General features: G+C 44.4%; 1 protein-coding gene across 1 annotated transcript in view; it reads left to right on the plus strand.

The window, feature by feature from the left end:
• Dnah6 (dynein axonemal heavy chain 6) overlaps positions 1 to 25,524 on the plus strand; it is a 198,328-nt gene that overhangs the window by 159,150 nt on the left and 13,654 nt on the right. The window contains exons 63-71 of the mRNA XM_060383520.1: positions 1,920 to 2,053; positions 6,765 to 6,955; positions 12,191 to 12,351; positions 14,457 to 14,545; positions 15,576 to 15,722; positions 17,997 to 18,135; positions 20,374 to 20,493; positions 21,429 to 21,550; positions 24,889 to 25,018. Of these exons, the coding sequence (XP_060239503.1) occupies positions 1,920 to 2,053; positions 6,765 to 6,955; positions 12,191 to 12,351; positions 14,457 to 14,545; positions 15,576 to 15,722; positions 17,997 to 18,135; positions 20,374 to 20,493; positions 21,429 to 21,550; positions 24,889 to 25,018 (1,233 nt within the window). The remainder of the gene's footprint in view (positions 1 to 1,919; positions 2,054 to 6,764; positions 6,956 to 12,190; positions 12,352 to 14,456; positions 14,546 to 15,575; positions 15,723 to 17,996; positions 18,136 to 20,373; positions 20,494 to 21,428; positions 21,551 to 24,888; positions 25,019 to 25,524) is intronic.

Below are 25,524 nucleotides of genomic sequence, written 5' to 3' on the forward strand. Positions count from 1 at the left end.
TGCTACGATTAGGCCCTCAGAAGATACACCCAGCAATGCAGCTCCAGGGGATCCGATGCCCTCTTCCAGCCTCTGCGGACACCTGTGCATATGTATGCAGATACATTGCTTTTTTAAAATAAATATTTTTAAGGAACTAACTAGCAGTCTGACCCTCATGTAAGATGCAGGCTCATTTCCTGAGAATACTGTTTAGCTGGAGGAGACGTGGGAAGAATGAATGACATGCTCTGTGAATTAGAGTATATGGTTGTGTATATGTCAAAATTTATTCATCTATTATTTATCTCAACCAAACTACATATGCCAGGGTCAATATTTCTTCTGTGGAAGGTTGATAGTTATATGCTATTTTTTTAATTAATTTTCTTTTTAGATTAATTTATTTTTATTTTTATTGAGTGTTTTGTGTTTGTATGCCTGTGTACCCTGTGCACGTGTGGTGCCTGCTATGGAGGAATTTTAATCCAGCAACACGGCTGCTCTGACAAGGGACTACATCCAAAGACCTAGATCTGTGTGATCTGGTTGGAATGCAGACACATTACATGATCTGGCGGGAATATAAACATGTCCTTAGTACACACCTAATAACATCCCAAACAGTAACAACAGTAAGGTTAGTTTGAAAGTGATGTCTCATTGAGGGGCAGACAGAGTGATGAATCAGAAAAAGATTTGACAGAATGAGTCAGAGATAGGATTCGCCCAGCTTTCCCAACAAAAGCACAGGAAAGAGAAGTTACTTAAGAGCAGCACAGGGAGAGAAAGGGGTGATGCACTATGAGAGTGGGTGAGGCAGTGTTTACTGAGACAGTTTTACAGAGACGGGTGAACACAGAATGAGCCAAGAATGAGAAGGGGTCAGAGGATTTGAACATATTGCCATAGTTAGTTTGAGGCCAAGCAGAGCAATTCAGTCAGAAGCTGCGAGAAGCCAGTTTGAATCAGTCAACTTGGACAGGCATTTGGGCCAGAACAGCTGAGTCAAGCCAGCCAGCAAAACTGAATTTATTCAGCAGTAGGTCTCAAGGCCGAAACATTCTAGGCCTAGGTTAGCCGTCAGAGGCTGGAGGCTGGAGCCTTCAAGGTTTGGGTTTGCAGATTAGATTGTATGGAGGCTCAAAGCTTCCAAGCCTAGACCTAGGGATGGTTACAACAGAGAAAGAAATCCTCTGAGCCAAGCCATGTATTCACACATCTTGGGTACAACTCTCATGTTCTTCCTTCATCAGAGGAAATAAAAACAACATTTAGAGCCTACAAAGGTCAGAAGAGGGCACTGGGTCACCTGGAACTGGAATTATGGATGGTTTTAAGCTGCCACGCAAGAGCTAGGAATTGAACTTGGGTCTTCTGAAAGAGCAGCCAGAGCTCTTAACCTCTGAGCTATTCCTCCAGCCCACTATGTGCTATTTCTCAACATTATTGTATTCTTTTCTGCCTTTCCTTCTACCTCCAACAGGGGCTATTTGATATACTTCATGTTATTTTCTAATTTATGTGTTTATTTTGTTGTACTTTTTATTCTGTAATTTATATCTTAACTAGAACCTGGCCTATTGCCTCATTTAATTATGGTAATTTTAATGTCTGTTTTAGCCAAATCATTTCCAGTTTCACTTATGCTTATAATATTTCTATATGTTCCTTTATTTTTAACCTCTCTATTATTTTGTCTGTTTGTTTGATTTTGTAAGTGTTTTGCTGTTGGATTTTGTTTTGTGATCTCCTTTACATTCTTTCTTTCTAACTAGTTTGAATGGAGGGAGGTTAATGTTAATGGAGGGAGGTTAATGTTTGTTTGTTTTTAAACTGGTAGTAAACACGGGCATCCTCTTTTAACTAGCAGCATGTATTCATTTAATTCCAGAGACAGAACTGCTTGTATTAAAGCATCTTTAAAACTGTCTTTCCAGGATCTTTTGAGACCTACATTAATCCACACCATTGGGAAGGATATGTTAGATCAAAACACGATGAGGAGCGTTGGGGCGCACAGTTCCGCTCTTTCCATAAGCTAATTCTTATTAAATGCTGTAAAGAAGAAAAGGTGGGTCATCACTTTTCATTACAGGGCAATATCGTAACATTTCCACCAAGGAGTATCAGCTAGCTGTGAGTCACACATTTACTTGTGGCTAACAACAGCCAATTTTATGAAGCAGCTTTAAAAATGAAGATGATGGTTTTGGTAGAATGTGTTTTCCCTGCAGGATAAGAAAAAAGCCAGCTGGGACCCTGGTCACCTTCGGCCCACTGTTCACTGTTAGAGAAGTGTTGCCATTTCTCACGTGGGACTGGATCTGTTGGAAGGTTTTGGCAGGGAGCTAATCTTAATAACAGGAGGCATTTAATAGGCGCAAAACCATAGTCTCCAGACCTGTTCGATAACTACCAAAGTAATCTTTGTGAGAGATCAGGGGTGAATGAGTTAAGACAGAAGCAGCAAATTACTCTTTCTCTCCTGCCCTGCCCAGAGACAGTCTCTGTGACCCATTCCTCCTTCCCTTCCCTCCTTGTTCCCCCCTTCCCTTTCCCCTTCCTTTGTCCCCCTTTCCTTAATAAACCTCCCACGTGGGAAAAAAAAAAGTAGCAGATTGCCAAGAGGGCAGGGGATGTGACGAGGGAACTGCTGTGGCTCCCAGGTTCTGCTTGGAAGCCAGTGGGGATAGCTGGACCAAAAACTAAGCCAAAGTGAAAGGATAAAGGAGTGGGATAGAGAAAGATGTCTGAGCTCTCAGTGCCTGCCAGCTGCCAGAGTGGCTAGCACTCTGTAGACACCCCACGGAGAAGTGTGTATGAGAATGCAGGCGAGGAAAGCATCAGCACTCAGTTGCAGAGTAAAGCCACAGAGGTTACTGTGACTCTGGGAGAACACTGTGCAGAACAATGAGAGCTCACCAGGCAAAGGGTGATGCTCTGATGAGCCTCTGGGGAAGGAAAATGAATAGAAGTAAAAACAGAAAGAATAAGCTGGGCTGTGGTGGCATACGCCTTTAATCCCAGCACTTGGAGGTTCAGGCAGGCAGATCTCAGAGTCTGAGGCCAGCCTGGTCTACAGCATGAGTTCCAGGACAGTCAGGGCTACACAGAAAGAAAAAAAAAAAGAATGCTGGGAGAAGTGTTATAAAAAACAATGAGGCTTGCAGTCTCAGTATGGCAAAGCAACAGTGGATGCTGATGGTTTTCACGTGTGCAGACAGGGTCCCAGTTTACTGACTAACCTGCACAGTGAGTTTCAGGAGGCACTAAAGAGAAATGGAAGCTGTTCTTTGGAGGAGTGATGGAGGTGGGGAGAACTGACTGGAACTAACTGGCATGGTCAGAGCATCCCTATCACTGTGGGGTTGCCCTGTCTCTGTAGGAAAATGGGCTGGGGACCGGCATGAGACCCAGACTATTGCAGCAAAAGCCTAACAGCCACATCATTGAAAGTGAGGCTAAGAGTTTTCTAGGAAAAGACGGAAGTGTAAGAAAGGGTTTATAGTCATAAAAGGGTTTCATTGCGAACAGACTGTGGTCATTACCTCAGGTCGGCCATCTCCATGGCTGTCTGAGATGAGATGCCCTGGAGTGACAGGACAAGGAGCTCCGACAAGGATGTGTCACCTTGGATGGGGTAGAGGAGGGGCTGAACACAGCTGAGAAATCATTAACACTTTGGGAAGGAAGGCTTTGAATCATACGGAAGGTCTTCAAAGAAAATGGGACAGTGGCTTTGCGCGGAATGTTGACAAACATGACAGGTGACTGGAAAGCAAGAGTCTAAAGAAAGGGGAGGAGCTCTAGAGATTAAGCTACTGAGGCTAGAAAATTGCTGCGAGAAATGTTGTAAGGTACAGTCTGTTTTATGCAACTGAATGTTTGTTTCTCAGGGGAAAAGAGGTTTTGTGTTTTAAAACAAAAAGATTTATGTGTATTAGTGTTTTGCCTGCACATGCTTGCATGTGCCGTACACATGTCTGGTACCTGCCAAGGTCAGAAGAGTCATTGGATCTTCTGAAACTAGAGATGCTAGCCACCATGTAGGTGCTAAGAACTGAACCCAGGTTCCCTGCAAGACCAGCAAATGCTTTTAAATCCTGAGGCATTTCTCTAGCTCCCCCAAAAAGGAGTTTTTAATAGCAATAGATACATGAGAGAAATCAATTAATCTTTATGTATAAGCTTTATTTAGACTCCAAGTTAAACACATTGATACTTAATGTGTAACACTTACACTTAACATGTACACATACACACTTATAATTGAGCCAGAGAAAGGTGAACACTGACTATATGTTTGAAATTAATGGATTATAATTAGTAGCTGTGTGGTTATGTTGCTAAAAGACTCTGTCATACAGAAACATACGGAATTACTTAACAGTGAATGACGACGTGCCTGGGATGTGCCTTGAAATAACCCTGGGCACTGAGGTATCGCTGAAGCAAGATCTGGTCTTGTCTTAATAAATGCTAGTGTGGAGGGTAAAATCGGGTTTATGATTGTCTCGCTTATATGTCTAAATAAAAAAGCGTTAGCTGTAATTCCTAGCCTTATCTTACATATAACTGGACTCTGAATGAAATGGAGCTGGAGAGATGGTTCAGCAGTTCAGGGAACACACTGCTTTTGCAGATGACCAGAGTTCAATTCCCAGTGCCCCATTATATTATTTTAACAAGCTTCACAGCACAAGAACTGAGCCATTATTACTCTATTCTTAACCTTCCAAGCTAATTTGGCTTCCTTCCAGCATGCATCCCAGAGATACTTGCACTTTGTAGCTTTCTTTGCTGAGCGCTCTCTCTCTTTCTCTCCTCTCTCTCTCTCTCTCTCTCTCTCTCCCCCCCCCACGTCTATCTGCCCATGGCTCAATCCCCTACTTCCTCATCTAACTCCTTCTTCTCTGGCTGGCAGGAAGTCCAGCCCTATTTTTCTCTCCTGCTCAGCAATTGGCTGTAAGGGGAGCAATTGTTTACAATGAGACAGGAGATTCTCAGAACGAGGACCTCAACCACATCTGGGCGTTACAGAAATCAGCGTTTGAATTAGACAATAACCTGTGGTTCTCCTCCTGCCTGGGGGCTGTGTCCCACCTGCCCATGATGTCAGGAGGGCCACGAGGTGAGAAGCGGGAAGCATGCCTGGAATGACCAGCTAGCACTGTACAGAGATCACACACTCTGGGAACCACTGCAGGGAACGTTCAACTTTAGCTCCAGAGAAGAAAGGCTGTATACGCCTTGGGGAGTGGGTTGGGGGCTCCCAGGATAGGTGTACATAATTGGTTGGAACTAGGCACTTCAAGGATGCTTGATTTGCGTTAAGCAGCTGGCTCTTATCATAGGAATGAGAACATAGTTCATAATTATCCTATAGGCACAGGGAGGGGAGAGCTAGCAGGGAGCTGTGTCAAAGGCCATATATCAAATGTGGTTAGGGGCATCTGTGTCTAAAGACACTCTCCAGATGAAGTCAGGCTGAGAGCAGGGGGCCCTGCTGGAAAGAGGGAATCCTGCACCTTAACACCGAGCTCAGAGTGGCCGTCTGGACTGGGAGGACTGCACCCTCAAACAGCAGGGTTCCTCCAACAATAACCTTATGCCTATACCACCTTTTCAGGATCATACTGAAAAAGTGGTTCAATGATGATGGTACGCCAAACATCCCCCCTTCCAACTAGATACCCTCATCAAATGACCCAGGAATACTGTCCCTGTGTCTGCTCCAGAAAATGACCCGCTAAATAAATAGGGTTTGGGGCACACATGGTGACACATGCCCGTACTCTCAGCACATTGGAGGTAGAAGCAAGCGGATCTCTATGAGGTCAGTCTGACCTACATAGTGAGTTCCAGTCTAGCTAGGACCATACAATGTGATCCTGTCCTGAATAAATAAATCGTTAATAAATTAATTAAATAGAAAGAAAGAAATTGTAGTTAGAAATAATGAATCCCAATTGTTTTCAAACTGAAGATCTAGACTCCTACCCAGATAAAGTGCCTGTAAAAGCCTTAGAAACGATGAGACCAGAGATAAGGTTTCTGGGTGGAAGGTGCCCAGCCCATCCTTCCCAGCTCTATTCAGAAGCAGAGCCATTGGGCATCCTATAGCCCCACCCGCTGAAGTCAAATGTTCCTTCAGGAGAATGGGAACATTGCAACATGGGTGATTTCCATGGGGTACTACAGTCTTGCACACAAACTCAGCATCTTTCAGAAGCAGCATGTTCAGACCCAAAGAGAAAATTTCATTCTCAAAAGAAAATTTTTAGTGAGCCAGTGAGATGGCTCGGTAGGTGGAAGCACATGCTATGCAAACCTAAAGATCTAAGTTCAGTACCCTGATCCCAGAGTGGAAAGAAAGACCTGGTCTTCTGAAGCTGTCTTCTGACCTTCATACATGCATACCTCCACATGCCATCTAGTGTATGCACACATGCACTCACGCATACAGACACACACACACACACACACAAAGGTTTTGAGTTTGGGTCCCAATGCCCACCTTAAGCAGCTAACAGCTGGTCTCTTGCACATGGCATATACAGCTCATGGGATCTAGCACCCTCTTCTGGCCACTACAGGTACCTGCACTCACATGCACATGTCTATATGTAGACATAACACATAGTTAAAAATAAAATAAGTTATTTCCTAAAATACCAAAGTACAGAGCATCCTCTTAAGAGGGTGAAAATTGGGATAGGAATGTAAAGTCTTCCTCAGTCCAGCATACTACTTTTAATACATTTTCTCTTTCCAACTTTCAGGTGGTTTTTGCCCTTACAGACTTTGTGATAGAAAACCTTGGCAAGCAGTTCATCGAGACACCCCCAGTGGACCTGGCCACGCTCTACCAGGACATGTCAAATAGCACCCCCCTGGTGTTCATCTTGAGCACAGGCTCTGATCCCATGGGTGCCTTTCAAAGATTTGCCCGGGAGAGCGGGTATGCCGAACGGTAAGATCACACCAGAGTTGTAGCTACATGTTTTTTATGTGTGTGCATGTGTGTGTGTGACAGAGAGAGAGAGAGTATTATCATCCAGATCACCACTTAGACTCAAGTGTGCCTGTGTTTCTCCCATGTGGAGCTGGCTTTTCCATTCAAGTAGCACTGACTAAACTGGATTACTACCTCAGCCATGGGTATTATTAAAGAGGAGACAAAATCTTAAGTGTATGTGTAAATTTCATCTGACCCAAAGAGAGATTGCCTAAAGTTAAAGCATAATCTAGTGGAAGCCTATTAGAACTCGTGTAGCATTTAATACGTGATTACCAACCATATAGTCATAAAAAAAGTGAACCTTGCTCCTTATGTTCAAATATGTTTAGGAACAGGATTCTTTTTTGTTTTTCAAGATAGGGTTTCTCTGTGTGGCCTTGGCTGTTCTGGACTCACTTTGTAGACCAGGCTGCCCTCAAACTCACAGAGATTCGCTTACCTCTGCCTCCCAGAGTGCTGGGATTACAGGCGTGCATCACCACACCTGGCTAGGAACAGGATCCTTTACGTTCTTATAATTTCATCTTTCTCAGGATGACCTCCATCTCAATGGAATCCAAATAAAGTTGGCCCAGTCCCTGGACTAAGAATTATCGATCGATGATAGATCCCATCTCTTTATTTAGGCTCTACATTTGTTAAACTTCTGCAAAGAAACAGAATCATAGGCTACTGATGTGAGCGGCACATGAGTGTGTGCATGTATGTTTATTTACATGAATTTATTATAAGGAAGTGAACCATGCAATTATGACGTCTGGGAGGTCCCCAGTTCTGCAGTCAGCACCCTGGGATGCTCTGAAGACCTGATGATATATGGCTCCAGACCAGGTCTGGGAGGCAGAGATCCAGGATAGGTGATGGTGTGAGCTCCAGGCCCAAAGCCAGCAGACTTGAGATCCAAGAATAGCCATTGCTTCAGCCTAGAAAACGCTGTGCCCCGTTTTGACAGTCAGGGAAGTTTTCCTCTTCCCTGATGGATATACAGAGAGCATATCCCTGCAGGCATACAGAGCCCACGTGCAAACTGAACAATCTGTTGTCCATCCAGACACAGAGTGAAACCTCTGGGTCACTACACATGACCACTAAGACGACCAACCAGAGCTGTCAGTGTGCACACACTGCAAAGAATACAGACATTAGCAGGGCAGTGGCGGCGCAAGCCTTTGAGCCCAGCACTCGGAAGCAGAGGCAGGCAGATCTCTGAGACTGAAGCCAGCCTTGCCTACAGAGTGAGTGCTAGGACAGCCAGATCTACCCACAGAAACCCTGTCTCAGAAAAAATAAACATAAAAAATACAGACATTAGAAAAGTCATTAGGTAAAAATAGCAACCATGCAAATAGCAATAAGAGAGGGGACCACCTAACTTCTGTAGTTGCCACGTTATGCAGCCAAAATGTCTACATGTAAAAAAAAACTACAGTGCATCCAAAGAAACAAGAAAAATGGGAGCATACGGTTCATTCACATGGGAAATAATTAATTAGCAACTTACTTTGGAAAATGCAAGACAATGAATATAACACAATAAAACTTTAAAAATACATTTTAACTGACACATAGTATATTCATGAGACAGAGGTGTATTGTGTGTTTTGACCAGATCTGTGTAACTGCCATCTCCATCAAAGTTCTCTCTAACGATTAACTGTTGTCAGCCAGTCAGCACAATCTTCCCGTCCATCTGCATTCCCGCACCTGTCGGCCATTCTTTATTCCTCACCCAACCCCTTCCAGGGTCAGCTTGAACCGTGACCCTATTCTATATGTCTTTAAAATCAACTTTTTATTTTCCACATGTATTCGGTATTTAAATAACAAAAGCTTGTACTGTTTTAATTATATTCATAACAGTTAAAGGAAAGCACAGCACGAATAAGGGACTAAAGGAAAACACAAAATATATCTCACCAAATACGGATATCAATAAACAGCATTTACATACAATAACCAAGTAGAGATTATAGCGGTGAAAACACAATGCTGAGATTTCACTGAAGGGTGCAGCACAAATGTAAGGAGATGGAAAAAGACACCGTGGGTATGAACACAGGTCAACTGAGGTTTTTCAGAGCAGAAAGGAAAAAATAAAGAAAAACTAGCGGGAGCTGGAGAGCTGGCACTGGCCAACCGCATGGTGACTCACAACCATGCATATGTGGGTGCTGTGGCCCCTGGTGGAAGCCAGTGGACAGTGATGGAGGCTTCCACACCACTCTAGTATGAGCGCCCGTGTCCACTGGCGTATCGCGTGACAGAAACAGAGGGTCCCAGCCAACTGGTAAATCCTCAGAATGGGCCTGGAACCACGCCTGCTTTCCTTGTCTGCATGGAAGTTCCCTCGGGTGCTGGCAGGCGTGGCATCTCCCAGAGTGACAATGGGATCACTGGCTAGCCCACAGCTTGTGTGGATTGCCCATTGAGCCAAAGGCTGTATAAAAAGCTTGCTTGCTGGAGCTCCACAAAAAGACCAATGGAGCCACCTCTCCAGGGCCCAGAGGGGCTTGCTGAGGCATCGAAGGACCATGCATGGACCCAAGCCCCTACAAAATGTAGCTGATAGGCAGCTTAGGCTTCATGTGGGTCCTCAAGTAAGGAAAGTGGGGACTTCATCTGACAAGGACTCTCCAGCCAGCTTTTTGATCACTTTCCCGTGGCAGGACTACCTTGCCAGGCCACAGGGGAAGAGGACACACTTAGTCCTGATACAACTTGATGATCTGGGGTGGATGGGGAAAGGAGTTCCCCTTCTCTGAGGAATAGAGGAGGTGGAGAAAGGGAGGGTGGGGCTGGCATGGGAGGAAGGATGGGGAGGGATGTAAAGTGAATAAAAGTACATTAACTTTTTTAAAAGCTTGCTGCTGTATAACAAGGATAGACCAGACTTCGTGCTGGCCAGAGTCTGCTTCCCAAGTCAGTGACTCTGTCTCCCTCACTGCCTTTTGGATCCCAGCTTCCACATCTATACTGGGATCTGATGCCCTCTTCTGTCTTGCAGGCATACATGTAAATAGAGCACTCACACGAATTCAATAAATAAGTAAATATTTTTAAAAAGAAAAGAAAAGCTAGTGGAGGCCTGAGAGGAGTAGATGTAAAAGTCCCTGGGGAGGAGACAGAAAGCACAGAAAGGTGGCTGAAGGCATGTTACACTCCTTCCATGCTGACTCCCTGGTTCTTAAAGCCTGCAGGCTCAGACGAAATGAAATGACCAGCTTTCTGCATATTCTGCTTGTGGATGGAAGACTTTGGGTTAGCCTGTCTCCATATCATAGGCACCAATACCCATTACATCTCACACGTGAATATATACACACATCTGTGCATATCGTGAGACCGTATCTGCACACATTTTTAAGAACAAGTGTGTGTGTGTGCATGTGTGTGCATGTGTGGTCTGTGTGTGTGCGTGTGGGTGTGTGTCCTATTGGTTTTGTTGTTCGGAAGAACTTCAATATTGGGTATGAGGTTTCTTTGGGGCTGTGAAAATATTTCTGGAACGAGCAGTCACTCACTAGCCATTCAACATTGTAAATATACCAGAAGACACTGAAGTGCCCACGTTACCATGGTTTTAAAAAATGAGTAAGTATTACTGAAGCAAAACAAGATGGGATGATCAGTTTTAACACGTCAGGACTTGCTGTTGCAGGATATTTGATCACACTGTGAACCCTGAGACTGTGGTGTTTACTGGAAGAACCTGTTGTAGTTGTGATGTGATTCAGCCCTAGCACACAACTTTAAACCGAGAGCTTTCGGCTTGAAAATTGTAAACAGGATTAAATAAAGTCAACTGTAGGTCAAGAAGTGGAATAAACAACCAGTTGACAGGGAATGAAAGTAGGAAAATATCATAGAGAGTAAGAGGAAGTCTGGAGGATGGATAGAGAGACGCACAGGAGGTAGGAGGAGGAGCATTCAGTTTGAGGGATTTTTCAGAAGTCATGGGGAAGGAGACTTTCTTTTTTTAGGACGTTGGCTGAGGAGGAAGGTCAGCTGGGTGCTTTCTCTGAGCTATCAGGCTCCCCCTCCCCCCCCAGCACCCAGCTCCCAAGTCTTTACTGGTAAAATCGAATGACTAAGATTTTGTTAAAAACAACATTTGGTGCCCAACATGTGGCACCAGCTAAAGCTGTCCTGTCCCTGAGGCTCCAGCTCCCAATAATGACACTAAGACTTTTCATTAATTATCATTGCTTAAGGCCTTCCCTTATGCTGGTTCCCGACGGGGTCCTACAACTCCAATTAACCTGTTTACCCCAATCTTCCTTCTCCCACGTGGCTCATCACCTCTTCTCAGTCACTATAGGTCCAGCCTCCTCTACCTTGAGGGCATAAATCTCCCCGCTTCTCTCTTCCCAGAATGCTTTTTTCTCGCCAGCAGTCCCACCTATCTCTTCCTGCCTAGCTATTGGCCATTAAGCTCTTTATTTAACCAACCAGAAAGCGCCTTAGGCAGCTAAGGAAGGACGGAGAAACATCTTGCGGAAAGACTCTCCCACTTTTATAGCCTGTTACAGTCATTTAGACATCACAGTCCTAGTCAAAACTAAATAAATAGATAAAGAAAAAAGAAGAGAAAAACAAGAAATAGGCCCACCTATTTTGGGACACCATTTATGATGAAAGCAACACTTCAGAGCAATGAAGAAAAAAAATCATTTTGATATGTAGTCCTGAGTCAGTGGGAGGACCAATACACACTTTGGTACCTCATCTTGTGCATGTAAATCAATCCTGATAGCTGATAGTAGGCATAGAGAATAATATAGATCATATCAGCTGAAGTATGGAAATATTTCTTAAATGAAAATATTAAAAAGAGATCATATAAAAGATTGGCAAGATAGGTCTCATTGTACACACCTGTAACCCTAATGTTAAGGAGGTGAAGAAAGAGAATTTAAAATTCATGGCCAGCTTGAACTGTGCAGTGAATCTGAAACTCACTTAGTAAAGATATTTGCAGCCAAGCTTAATGACTTAAGTTCAGTTCCTGGGTCCCACACAACAGTAGGAGAGAGCAGCTTACGTTTTCTGACTTTCTTATACACGGAACCTAAGCACCCATGTATATACATATGGCACACATACTACATGTGTACAGAGAACAGATTAATTAAAATATCTATATTGCTTACAAATAGCATGACCGTCTTCCACTGCTGTCCCATCCAGAGTACAGTCAATTTCCCTGGGACAAGGGCAAGGCCCCATTGCTGAGAAGATGATCAAGGATGCAATGAAAAGCGGAAACTGGGTATTTCTGCAGAACTGCCATCTTGCTGTTTCTTGGATGCTGGCAATGGAAGAGCTGATCAAAACCTTCACGGATCCGAGTAAGTTGTGCACATGGCTTCCAAGTGATGTCGTCACCCTCACGCAGCATTTCCTGTCCAGATGCTCTAGTGGCAATTCTCCATTACAGACCTTGTGTTTTTCTCCTATGGAGAAGGAAGCTTTGAGCAATCAGGATATTAGGTAAAGTTCCACAATCAAGGTTCAAAAATAGGCCTTTGGACTCTAAGTAAGGGGACAGATAGCCCACTGAATCATTTCCTTCACACTGTGTTCTATGGGAAGCCACCTGAACTTGAAATGTATCTTATGGGTATCATAAAAGAAACTAGAACAGACTTGTCAAGAAAAGACATTACCCCATAAGGTGAATGGGCAGATGTCAGCATTGTAGCATTTGTGAAGTAAAAAAGCAAGATCGGGAGTGCAGGGTCATCTTTGGAAAGTTCAAGGCAAGCCTGGGCTACAGGACACGCAGTCTAAAATAAAACAAAACAGAAATGGAGAAGTACAGGACTGGGTGTGGTGATTCACCCCTTTAATCCCAGTGTTCTGGAGGCAGAGGCAAGCAGATCTCTGTGAGTTTGAAGCCAGTCTGGTCTACAGCATAGATCCATCTCAAAAAAAAAAAAAAATGCAGACCCAGGAGGCCTAGGGTATCCAGGACCCTTTTCCTGGGGCCTTGCCAACCATCGGAAGCTTTCAGAGACCCTTGGCACATGTACTCTCTGATGACTGTTGAGGAGAGAAGCTGCTTCTTTACAGGGTACCCAGCTGCCTTGGTCATCAACTTACCTTCCCTGAATGGCCCCTCCTCCTCAGTGCCATCCCTGTACATTTAAATGGAAAATGGTGAGAGAGAAACTTTCACCTTCCAATGAAAAATGACAAGTTCCAGCATCCCAAAAGCAGTTCCTGGCAGTAGAGCTCTGTAATGCCAGATTCATGGGACCCTCAGAGACCACCAGGAGACAACTTGGTGCAATAGCAAGAGAGCTTTATTACGAGAGCAATTGAACTCAGGACCCAAGTCTCACTGACGCAGCAGTAGAGAAGTGGGACCCCGAGCTCTGAGTGAACAGGATTTTTAAAGGAAAAGTCTGTGAACCAGGGGTTTCCATGGCAGCAAGCAGGGGGGCACAAGCCGTGGCGTTACAGAATTGGGTGAAGTTTAGCAGGGCAGGGTGACCTTTTCTGAGGCACACAATCACAATGGCTAAGGCATATAATCACAATGGCCATTTTTCTAAACCATATCTGAAACATTGGGGAGAATTTTCCCACCCAATTTCCAACCGATTCCCATTGATTATTGCCAGGGAGTTTGTCTCTATTTTCTATGAAGCATTTGTTCTGTTATATTTCCTGGAGGCTGTTGCTAGGAGAGTTAACTTTGTTCTCTGCCAAGGGTACATTCTGTGATATTTCCTGGTCCCTGAATTCAGCTCCCAGTCAAAATGGCTCTTTACTCAGGCTAACTGTACCCAGGCTAACTTAAACTCTTCAGCTCCTTCAGCTTCTTGCCAGCTCTTCAAGGAGCCTGAGTAGACTGACAGAGGAGGGAGTAAAGCCCCGCCCCTGGATGAGGAGCTATTGGCCTTTGATAGCGGCTGGGAAAGGGAGAGTAGACTTTTGCTGAGTGGAGCCCCTGGTAAGCTGGCCACGCTCCACTGGAAACCACACATCCAGGAACATCTGCACAGCACAAACTGGACTTGATAGGTGAAAAAGAAAAAAAAAAAAAGATTCAAAGTTGTATGAAAGGGATCTGGGAGGAGTTTCTGGGAAGGGATGAAAATGATCAGAACACATATAAAAGTCTCAAAGAACCAATAATATACACAGAGATAATAAATAAAGATAAATATTTTTATTGTGATGTCTAGTTTCATTATTGGAACATGCCAGCTTTCAGTCTGCTAAGTTCCCCCCCCCACAGGAAGTCTCAAGATCAAGTACTCATACTTCCATCCTCAGACACTTTATGATATACTTGAAATTTATAAAATGCATCTTTCAATGCCCTCTACAACACTGTTTTCCTTCCCTAAAATATCTTTTTTTCCTCAGGGAGAGGGGGTAAAACAAAAACACTACCAAAAGCTATAAATTTTCCTTCCAGCTGTTTTGTCTTTGTTTTAAACAGATCAGACAATCAAGGACACTTTCCGGCTTTTTCTAAGCTCCATGCCCAGTCCCACATTTCCCGTGACAGTTCTTCAGAATTCTGTCAAGGTAATATATGTATGTAACTAGAGTATGAGAGAGTTTGTCTCTGAAGCCACTTAGGGGTTGCTTCCTGCATGGACCATAGACCTTGCAGACCAAGCCATGTAAGGGACTGTGTTGCCAGGGTGGGAAGGTAGAGCTCAGTAATAATTCTTTTCAAATGCGAACAGAAAAGAAAGAGATTTCCCCAGACAGTTCTCATTTTTGCATGTCCTGGTCTATTGGCCCTTCAACTCCTCCGATCCTTCCCTCCACATGGAGTGATGAGAACAGGCCCCTCCTGGAGCTGAGGGGCTGTCTCAGCATGTGAGAGTGAGTTTCCAATAAGAGGGGAATCTGCATATGAGAAAAAAGAGATGCCTCTTTTCTCCCTACCCTCACATCGTGGGGCATCGTGGGACAAGAGATGTAGGGCAGTTCTTATTTTGATATGACACAAAATCCAATGGAGACTTGCTAAGCTTTCTGACTTACGTTTAAAGTAGGGAAGGACCCCAAATGGAAATAGCTAGGGTTCTTGCGATGCTGTTTCAACCATGACAATTCTGAGGACCCCACTAGGCTCTGTTCACCACGGACTATGGTTGAACAAGACAAAAGTAGTGGCACTAGGGAAATAACTTGGGAGAGTAATGCTTGGTGTGCAAGCACGAGGACCTGAGTTCAAATCTCCAGCACTCACAGGTACAACATCTATGCCTGTAACCCCAGCGCTACTGGAAGCCAGAAAGGAGAGAATTGCTGGGGTTTGCCAGTCTCTAGCCTGAGCTCCAGGGTCAGTGAGAGACTCCGTCTCAAATAAATAAGATGAAGCGTGATAGTAGAATACCTAAACCCTTCTCCAGCCCCTGAGCACACATGAGTGTGCACAGAAACACACTCACGCGCACGCGTGCAGGCGTGTGCAAAGCAGGACTGACTATGCCAAGAATGCCCCCGTGGGCATCAGTTATCCGTAGCTCAGCAGTTCCAGTCTATGTGTGTTATCCAGAAATAAAATCACCCTCTCTGTCATGTTTGCTGTTTCTAAACCCAGGTGACCAATGAGCCTCCAAAAGGCTTGCGCGCAAATATCAGGCGAGCCTTTACTGAAATGACACCGTCGTTTTTTGAAGAAAATATACTTGGAAGGAAATGGAGACAACTAATATTTGGCATTTGCTTCTTCCATGCGATTATTCAGGTACACTCCATTCTGCTTTTTTTTTTTTTTAAGATTTTCTTATTTCTATTTATTTGCATGAGTGTGTGTGTGAGTGTGCATACTCACTCACATACCACGAGATGGGTACTTGGGCCTACCAGAAAAGGGTGTCGGATCCCCTGGTGCAGGAGCTAGGGGTAGTTATGAGACACCTGACATGGGTGTTGGGACCCAAACTTAGGTCCTCTGGATGAGTAGCAAGCAGTCTTGAACCTTGGGGCATCTCTCCAGATGCTGTTTGGGCTCTTTAACAGCAGTAAGGACCGGTCTGCAATTGCAATGCGTAAACTGTTAAGATGTAACTAAAAGCTTGAAATGGCGTCTTGAGACTCTAAGGGTCCATTCTGTGCTAGAACCAAAGTTCATTTAGCTCAGCCACCATTCTCTGCGCCTCCCTCGCCTCAGCCTCTCACGGCCCTTGCCTCTTTCCTGATCTGCGTGCAGAACGTCATCACCCCGGTGACCACCCGAGCACAACAGCTCATCTCTGCCTCACACCCCAACCCTGCTTCCCCTCTAGAATCTTGTCCCAAAATTAATGGTCCCTTTTCCTCAATAACCTACAATTACAAACTCCAAGAATATTTTCATTCTTTTTTCACCCACATGTACACATGGCAGTCTTCCAGCTCACCTCATTTTTTGCAGGTTGTCTTGAGGCACAGTCTCCACACTCGCACTCACCACACAGCCCAGATTTTCCTTGGATTTGCAGCCTCCTGTCTTACCCACTGCTGGGATGGTAGGTGCATATCACCACACTCAGTTTGGTTTACTTGTTTTTCTTGTGATAGTTTACTCCTACCTGCTCGTTTGGATAAGTTCAACACCTTTAAGAGACTTCTTATCCATCACTTGAACCCTAAACCCTCTGAAAGAAAATTTCAAACCAGCACAAGTTTCCTTCCATCTGTTCAAGACACATCACTTGGACTGTTATACAGCCTGAAACCCTATGCTATATGCCCTGTGACCTTGAACTTGAATTATTGCCTCCACTTATCTCTAGGTGTATTGATTAGACTAGCTTCCTGGTTTTCAACTGCTCTACAGAGAGAGTCTCTGGAGAAAAAGGGGTGGGTAATGATGTAAGATATGGAATAAATAAGCAAAATAAGTAAACGAAATGTGTCTGAAGAGATCAGGAAGTCCATACACGGACCTATATGCCAGTGACAGAAGCAGCCGAGGTGCCATGGTAGTACAGCATTTAGTAAAGGTTTGAGCTGCGGGAGAGAAAAGGGACCAACATCTGACCCAACCATCAGTTTGAAATTAAGAAATTAGGGGAACAGTAAAATAGCAAAGGAAAGGGGATTTCACTATGGGAAGTAATGGCACAAAGATTGTGATCATGTAAACCAATTTTAGTTGTCTGTGGTTTTGGTGTCACCATGGAGAAGTCAGCAGGTGGCCAGCATGGCACACCATGACTACGAGGCACACATAAGCTCCTTAAAACAGCAGGGGAGAGGGCTGTGCTGGTTAGTTCTAAGTGCAGCTTGAGAAGCCTACAATCACTGGGAGGTGCCTCTCCGTGAGGGGTTGTCAAGATCATCTTGGCCTGAGCTGTGTCAATGGGCAAGTGTCTTGATTAACTGATACCGGAAGACACGGCCCCACTGTAGGCGGCACCATTCCCTGAGCTCTGCCGTGAGTTGTGTAAGAGCAAAGGAAACGAATGAGCATCCTCTCTGCACTTGCCTGTGTGTGTGTGAGACTTGAAGCTGTTTCAAGTCCCTGCTGCCATGGCTCTCCCATAGCTGTAGGCTGTTCCCTGGGGTTGGAAATACGAGTAAGCCCTTCCACCCTTAATTTGTTTTTGTAAGAATATCCTATCACAGCTACAGAAATAAAACAAGGGCGATTTTCTCTTTCTCCCTCCCCACCCCCACACTTTCCTTTCTCTCTCATAATTATAAGTGTATTTTTATGCCAAACTCCAGGTGGCATTTTTTTCCTACTTTGAAATGTTTTCTTTTACCCTGCAGAAGTTTCCTTTGATAGATCTGCCAAATCTAAAGGAAAAACAAATTTTCTTTTAGAAACATGGGGATTATTGAACAGAGATGTCTGGCCTGTTTGGTAAAGGCCTAGCTGAATTGGAACCAAATATTTTTAACCGGCTGCAGTTCAGAGATGCCCACCTTTAGTGAAAACTTATCTTTTCCATACTGAAAGTTAACTTCATTGTCATTGTACAAAATTAACTTCATCAGCTTTATCTCAAAATGTTCTCGTCTTCCATTCTAGGAGAGAAAGAAGTTTGGCCCCCTTGGCTGGAACATCTGCTATGAATTCAACGACAGCGATAGGGAATGCGCCTTGCTGAACCTCAACCTTTACTGCCATGAAGGAAAGATCCCCTGGGATGCGCTCATTTACATCACTGGTGAGTGTGGGCACTTAGCCAGGGCATCCGGCTGTGGAGCAGAGGTGCTGATTCACAGCACCCTGCCCCCGCCCCGTGAAGACTGTGCCCACCCCTGGGGTTTAACGTTGGCAGTGACAACTGATGTCCCCACCCGTGAACTCACAGCAATGATTAAGTACATCGTGAGAACATTTGCACATAAAAAATCACAGAGACCTTTCTCACCAATAACAATAATGCCAGACATCACTTGTATGTGTGTCAGTGGCGTGTGTTATGTACACACCCACGTGTGTGATGTGCATGTGGACATACGAAATCTAGAAGTAAGCATTCTTTGAAATTTTCTCATACAGTGTCTCTTAATCATGCCTTCCTCCTTCCTCCTCCCACTCCCACGGCCCCTAGGCAGGGGGGGGCCATTTTTTCTTTGAGGCTGTGGCCACTGGTAGGACTCCACCTTCCTTCCTGAACCTGGAGCTCACCCATTCGGCTAGGTTGACTAACCAGTGAGCTCCAGGGACCCACCTGTCTCGGCCCTCCCCCAGTGCTAAGAGGACAGACCCGAGCCGTCAGGCCTGGCTTCTAGGCCATGCTGCGGATCCAAACTCAGCTTCTCATCCTGGGGGAGCACGCACTTTGCTGACATCCATCTCCTCAGCCCCAGACATACTCTAAATATTTAACACGAGTCAGTATGTTGAAGTTTTACATCAGCCTTGACAACCTCATCCAGGAAATCTTTTTGGGAACACTACAGTGATAAACAGTAAAGCATGCCAGTAAATCTAGAATTTTCCCAAGGTATTATCTTAACATTAAAAACCATTCCATGTGGTCCCTTTCTGTTCCTGTTGGTTGGAGCAACACTGAAGCATGCCCGGTGATGCATCATCCCTGGAGAGAGAGAGAGACATTGTAGCCATAAATTTTAATTCCCCCTGACATAATCTCTGACAGGCAAGCTCTCTCACTTTGAATCTATCTTTTCCTTCCTGGCTTGATAGCAATAATTTATGAGGTGCAGATCAACTGTCTTTCTACAAATGTAAGTTCCTGCTCTACTCAGGAAGCCCAAACAAAGGCAAAGGCTCATTTTAGAAACTGTTCGTCACTGGGGATCAACAGTCAGGAACATTCTGAAACAAAGGAAAAAAGAAGAAATCCTTCAGTGAAGCCTTTAGGCGTTCGTTTTTAGAACTCTTTTATTTACGTTTCTTTTATCTTGTTCTCCCTACTCCACCTCAATCCCTTCCAACACCCCAACATCAGGTAGGAGAGAGAAAGGGTTGGTGAGAGAAAGAGAGGGGATGCAGTTCTCTTATCTGCTTCCTGCTAGCTAGGGTCGTCAGGTTCCTTTGAAGCCAGTCCAACTTCTTGTCTCACAACAGCAACCAGGAGCAGCAAGAGGCAAGCAGGAGCAGCCTCGTTCTTTCTCTGAGTTTCCACACTCTCTGGGCTCTCGCATTTATTCTCTCTATAGGGTCTTGAGATTCAAACTGGGACCAAAACAAAAACATGTTTATATCCACAACATTTTCCCCACTTCTGTTTTTTTTTTTTTGTTGTTGTTGTTTTTAAAGGCTTTTCTTTTAATATAAATGAAACCTGCTGTTGCTTTCTCAAAAGGAGATAATCAAGGAGCCAAACTCTTTCCTTTCATAACCCGATGGCTTTCAGCTGCTCGTGTCTGGGTCCACTCACACTTTTTTGCTGCCTGGCCCCGAGCCAGGTTCCCGGCAGCCAGAAGTTGCCCGGATGTTCTCGCAGAGAACCCACTGCTGCCAGAAGAAGCCCAATGGCTTTAGTTTCTGTTATTTGAAAAAATAAAGTGAAATTATGAGAATGAAGAGATGGCTCGGCAGCGAAGAGCTCTTGCAGAGGGTCCAGGTTCAGTCCCAGCACTGACCTGGGAGCTCATGACTGCCTATAGCACTAGTTCCAGGGGATCTGACATCCTCTTATGCTGTCTGTGGGCTCCTGCATACACGTAGTGCATCTAAACTCACACAAAAATCACATACGCACACCTAAAATTTTGAAAATTTTGAAAATTAAATAAAATTATTAGGATAACATACACATATCAGATTTTTTTCCCTGCTTTTTAAAAATTGACTTGTATCTTATAGGGACAAAGCAACTACTTATGATAACAATTAAATGTGTGTATAAATAAACTTATTAGAAGTCGGGTATGTTTATTAATGTAAAGCACATATAGCAATCCATTTTAAAATGCATGCTCCCTTCCAGGCGAGATCACCTATGGCGGGAGAGTCACTGATACATGGGATCAGAGGTGTCTTCGAACTGTCCTGAAGAGATTTTTCTCTCCTGAAACACTGAGTGCTAATTATAAATACTCTGAATCAGGTAAGTATCTTATGGGGGGAAAATCCCTTCCCCAGAAGCCTAGGACATCATCTTTCAGCTTTCCAACCAGGCTTCCTATCCACCTTCATAGCTTCCTCCCATCCTGTGTTTGGCTGGCAAAGCTCATAGTAAAAAGACAGTGGTGTATATCACATAGCAACCACTGTGAGTGAGCTCCATATTAAACTCGATTGCATTATATCTAAATGCATCCTCAGAGCTCTGGGCTAATGCATTTTTAATACGATTAGGAAACACTTCCATTACCAAATATTGAGTAATGAAGACGTATGAATTGGAGGTACCTCAGTCTAGGTCAGACAGCAGGGAGATGGATGGCCTTGAGTGTCAGTCCTTAGAAGAAGGAATCTGATTGCTACAGTGCAAGCTCACAAAAGCCTCTACTGCCAAGTTGCTAGGCTCTGCTTCCAGTCAGCTGTGTGTCTCTTCATCATTAGAAAAAGGGCAGTGGCCTATATTCCAACACCTTGATTTGAGAAATTAGAATCAAATCAATGCAAAGACCGTTTCTAACATAGGCATAAATTTGGATCCCTTAATGAGACTCACTTCCAACATCATCCAGAATCCTTCTGGGCTCCATACTCGGAAAAGAGCACTATGCCAATCTTTGATGCTAAAGGCTTCAAGAAAAATTAATGTAACCGTGGGGCTGGAACAATGGCTGAGTGGTTAAGAGCACAGACTGTTCTTGGAAAGGACGAGAGTTCTCATGTTGGGTGGCTTGTGATCACCTGTAACTCCAGCTCCAAGAAACCCAACACCCTCTTTCTGGACTCTTAGGCACATGCACTCACATGTACACAGCCATGGGAAGTTCACACATTTACAGATAATTTTTGATTAAAATAAAAATCAAGCCAGGTGGTGCCGGACCATTTCACACATCTTGTCTTCTGTGGTTTTAATGGCAGGTATCTATTTTGCCCCCTTGGCTGACAGCCTCCAAGAGTTTAAGGACTATATTGAAGATCTGCCTTTGATAGATGACCCAGAAATTTTTGGAATGCATGAAAATGCTAACTTAGTTTTCCAGGTACGTGATCTTTCTGCTTAAAATATGTATTCATTTTGTGTATATAAACTCAAAACATTACCCTTGCCCTTACAGCTCTCTGAGCTATAATATAGCCTTCAGGAAAAAAGTAAAAGACTGGCTAACCTTCCTTTCAGCAATGGCTTCAACTCAGCCTGGTGCCTTTAGAGTCTTTAATGAGACTCATTTGTCAGCAGTGTCCAGAATCCTCCTGGGCTCCATACTCTGAAAAGATGAAGATGCTAATCTCTAATGTTCAAGGCTTCAAGAAAAATTAATACAACTGGGCACAGCCTTCACAAAATCCAAAGATCTCTCTCTCTCCCTCCCTTTCTCTCTCCTTCCCTCTGTGTGTGTGTGCACACGCGTGCGCACGTGTGAGTGTGTGTGTGTGTGTGTGTGTGTGTGTGTGTGTGTGTGTGTTCCCTTCTCGCACCACACTGGACTCATCTGGCTCATGTTACACATGGTTATGGATATACACGGTTAGATCAGAGCAGCACAGTTATAAATGTCCAGTGTCTCTTCTCAGCCCTTCAGATCCTATGTATACATATCAAGGAAGGTAATTAATGTTCCCCTCTCAAAGTAGTCGAGGTACAGACCACAGCACTGGCTCCAAAGCAGTATTCTCAACCTGTGGGTTGTGACCCCTTTGGTAGTCAAATAACTCTCTCACAGGGGTTGCCTAAAACTATCAGAAAGCACAGATATTTACATTATGATCCTTAATATAGCAAAATTACATATAAGAAGTAGCAATGGCTGGGGTCAGCACAGCATGAGGACCAGTATTAAAGGGTCGCAGCATGAGGAAGGTTGAAAACTGCTGCTCTAAAGAGTACGGTGGATTGTTTCACTCCTCTGTCGAGACCTACTGATGCTGACCCTTAACTAGAGAGTAATCTGAACGCACATGGCATTTAACAGTCCCTCATGACCCTGGGCACAATCTCAGGCTGTGTCAATGAGCCAGACATCTCTAATGGTCAAGAATTAGATTGTCGTTGAAGAGGTCGGGGCGGGGAGATCATCTTCCCTTTCTTTTCTTTCTTTTTTTTTTTTTTAAGATTTATTTATTTATTTTGGGTAGATGAGTGCTCTGTCTGCACATCAGAAAAGGGCAGCAGATCCCTGCATAGATGGTTATGAGCCACCATGTGGTTGCCGGGAACTGAACTAAACAGGCATTACTGGTACAGATTCATGGGAGAAAAGTTTACAGATTTAATATGAGCTTTGTGTGACACCAGTGACAAAGTCCAAAGAAGTGCACAAACACATATACATTGCTTAGTATTATGTTAAGCACAGAGAAACAGCAGTAGGGAAGTGACTAAAGTATTTAGGAAGGTCAGAGCAAGATACGAATTTGTGTGTGTGTCATTATTATTTTTGTTGTTGTAGTTTTAGATTACAATAAAATAATGTCATTCCCCTATTCTTTTCCTCCCTTTAAGCCCTCTTATGTACCATCTCCTTGCTCTCTTTCAAATCCATGCCCTCTTTTCTTTAAGTTGTTGTGGTGGTGCTGGTGGTGGTGTTTGCGTGTGTGTTCTAAATACATAAATGCAATCTGCTCAGTCTGTATAATGTTACTGATATGTATGTTTTCAGGGCTGAGCATCTGGTAGAAGTGTGCTCCTCCCTGGGAGCACTATTAATTTGAGGGGTTTTGCTTGCTTGCTTGCTTGCTTGCTTGAGGCAGAGTCTCTCTGCATAGCTCTGGAACTCGCTACGTAGACCAGGCTGGCCTTGAACTCACAGATATCCGCCTGCCTCTGTCTCCATAGTGTTGGGGTAACAGGCTTGTGCCACTACACCTGGCAAGACTATATTGGATTTTCACAAGCTCTCTTTCTACCAGATCCCCATGGAAGAGTATTTCTTTTCTCCTGATACCAGAAGGCCTTCTTTTGTGTGAGAGCCTTAACCTCCTGTCCTCAGGAAGGAAGGGAAAGATCTGAAATTGGTCTTCTATCTGTTTGCAAGTTGCCTTTAGCTAGAGAAAATCTTTGTATCAAGCAGATCATTATGAAATAGCATGTTCTGCTTGGGCTGAATAACTCTGCCCCTTTTAAGCCATGCGGTCTTAACTCAAAATATTCTCCCCCACATGTAGCAAGTTACATTTAAATAAATGGTTAGGAGAAACTAGTAAAGGACAGAATGAAGCAAGAAGGGGTCAGATCTGTGATCCCAAGTGTGTGTCAGCAGCCCCCTCTGCTGTCGGAGCCTGGCTTTGTCACCCCAGGGCACTGCCGAAACGTGTATCTGAGCAGGATGGGCGTGAGGGAGAAGTTAGTTGCCCTGAGAGTGGATTTAAATGTTTCTCTGAAGAAACACCAATAACAACCAATAGGGCTACTAAGGCTGCAACCCCATGTATCAAATTCTGCTCAGCCAATGAGTGGCTCTTTGTGAGCCTCTAGGCCAGCCTGATGGTGTCCCCATGCCTCATAAGCACTCCTTAGAGCCACTTGCTGCAAGGATGCTCTGATACAGGACAATGTGTATGAGAAAGGCCTGTGTCCACCCAGACACCGGGCCCGTCATGCAACTAGAAAGGTTGCTCTATCCTGTGCAGAAAGAAAGAAAGGAGAAAAGCGCCCTGAAGACACAGCTGAGCCACGCCAGCTAAAATGGAAACTTGCTGCGCTTTCGGTCCAAGCTCAGGGATGCAAACGTCCATGTTATGCCCAAAGCTCCATGGGATACCATGTGTCAGTCTGGCCCAGAGGCCAGGAAAGATGGAGCTGAAGTACTGTGCTGAGCTAGGAGAGCCCAAGCTAGAGATGCAGGCCAAGCACACTGACCGTGTCTGTGCTGGGCCAAGTCAGTGAGATGATCATTGATGGCGAAGCAGCCTTCTTTCTAATCAGTGGGCATAAGGTCTCAGTCAGGAAAGATGAATAGGTCTGGAGATCTGCTGAACTTCGGTGGGTTTGTAATGTATGGTACTGTACACTTAAAATTTGATTAAGAGAGAGCTGATGAAATGACTCGGTGGATCAAGGTAGCTGCCACCAAGCTATGTATGATATGAGTTTAATTCCTAAGACCCATAACGTAAAAGGAGAGAACTGACTCCTGCAGGTTGTACTCTGACCTCCACTTACATGTCACAACATACATGTGCACATGCACACACCAATTTTGTTAATATATTTTTTTTTTTTTAGTTTGGTTACGGTAGCGGCTCCAAATTGTATTCCCACCACAATTAAATTAACGCCTTTGTTTTTGAAAACTTCCCTTATTCCTCTATGTAAGTGATACACATGGCAAACTCCATCTTGACTCCATCTTCCCTGTTCTGTCTCCTACCACCTTCGCAGTACAAAGAGACAAACACTCTGATCACCACCATCCTGGAGGTCCAGCCAAGATCGTCCTCCGGTGGCGAGGGGAAAAGCAATGATGAAATAGTCCAGGAGCTTGTGACTTCAATCCAGACCAGAGTTCCAGGTAATAACCACTCCCCGGATTCTACTCGTAACGGGAGCTCTAGGAATAAACTCAGAGAACTGAATGGTAAACAGATGTCGAAGCTTAATCTTTTTCATAGATTTTGCTTTCCCTGCAGAGCTCACCTCTCGTGGGGTTCTCTGCTTATGTGTGGAGAGCTACGACCCAGCAGCCCGCCCGCAAGAACCATGAGGAGCCGCCTGGCTCACAGTCCACCCTGCTCTAGCCAGGCTTTGCTCTCCTCTCTGTTTCTAAAGTCTCTGAGCCTGTGGCATCCAAGACAGTAGCCACTGGCCACGTGTGGCAGCTTGTTAACCTTAAATAAACTCCTCATTGAGTCCTTTGTGGCAGGGAGCATTTTAAGTGCTTGTGTCTTAGCACCGATGGGAACATTCCCATCACTGTCTAAAGTTTTATTAGAGCCCTGTTCTAGAGTCCACCACAGTATTCAGGAGAAATGGCTACGTTGCTTTAACCTTATTTGCTGGTAACTCACGGGATCTTCC

The sequence above is a fragment of the Meriones unguiculatus genome, chromosome 5 (genome assembly GCF_030254825.1).
Source record: "Meriones unguiculatus strain TT.TT164.6M chromosome 5, Bangor_MerUng_6.1, whole genome shotgun sequence".
Classification (NCBI taxonomy): domain Eukaryota; kingdom Metazoa; phylum Chordata; class Mammalia; order Rodentia; family Muridae; genus Meriones; species Meriones unguiculatus.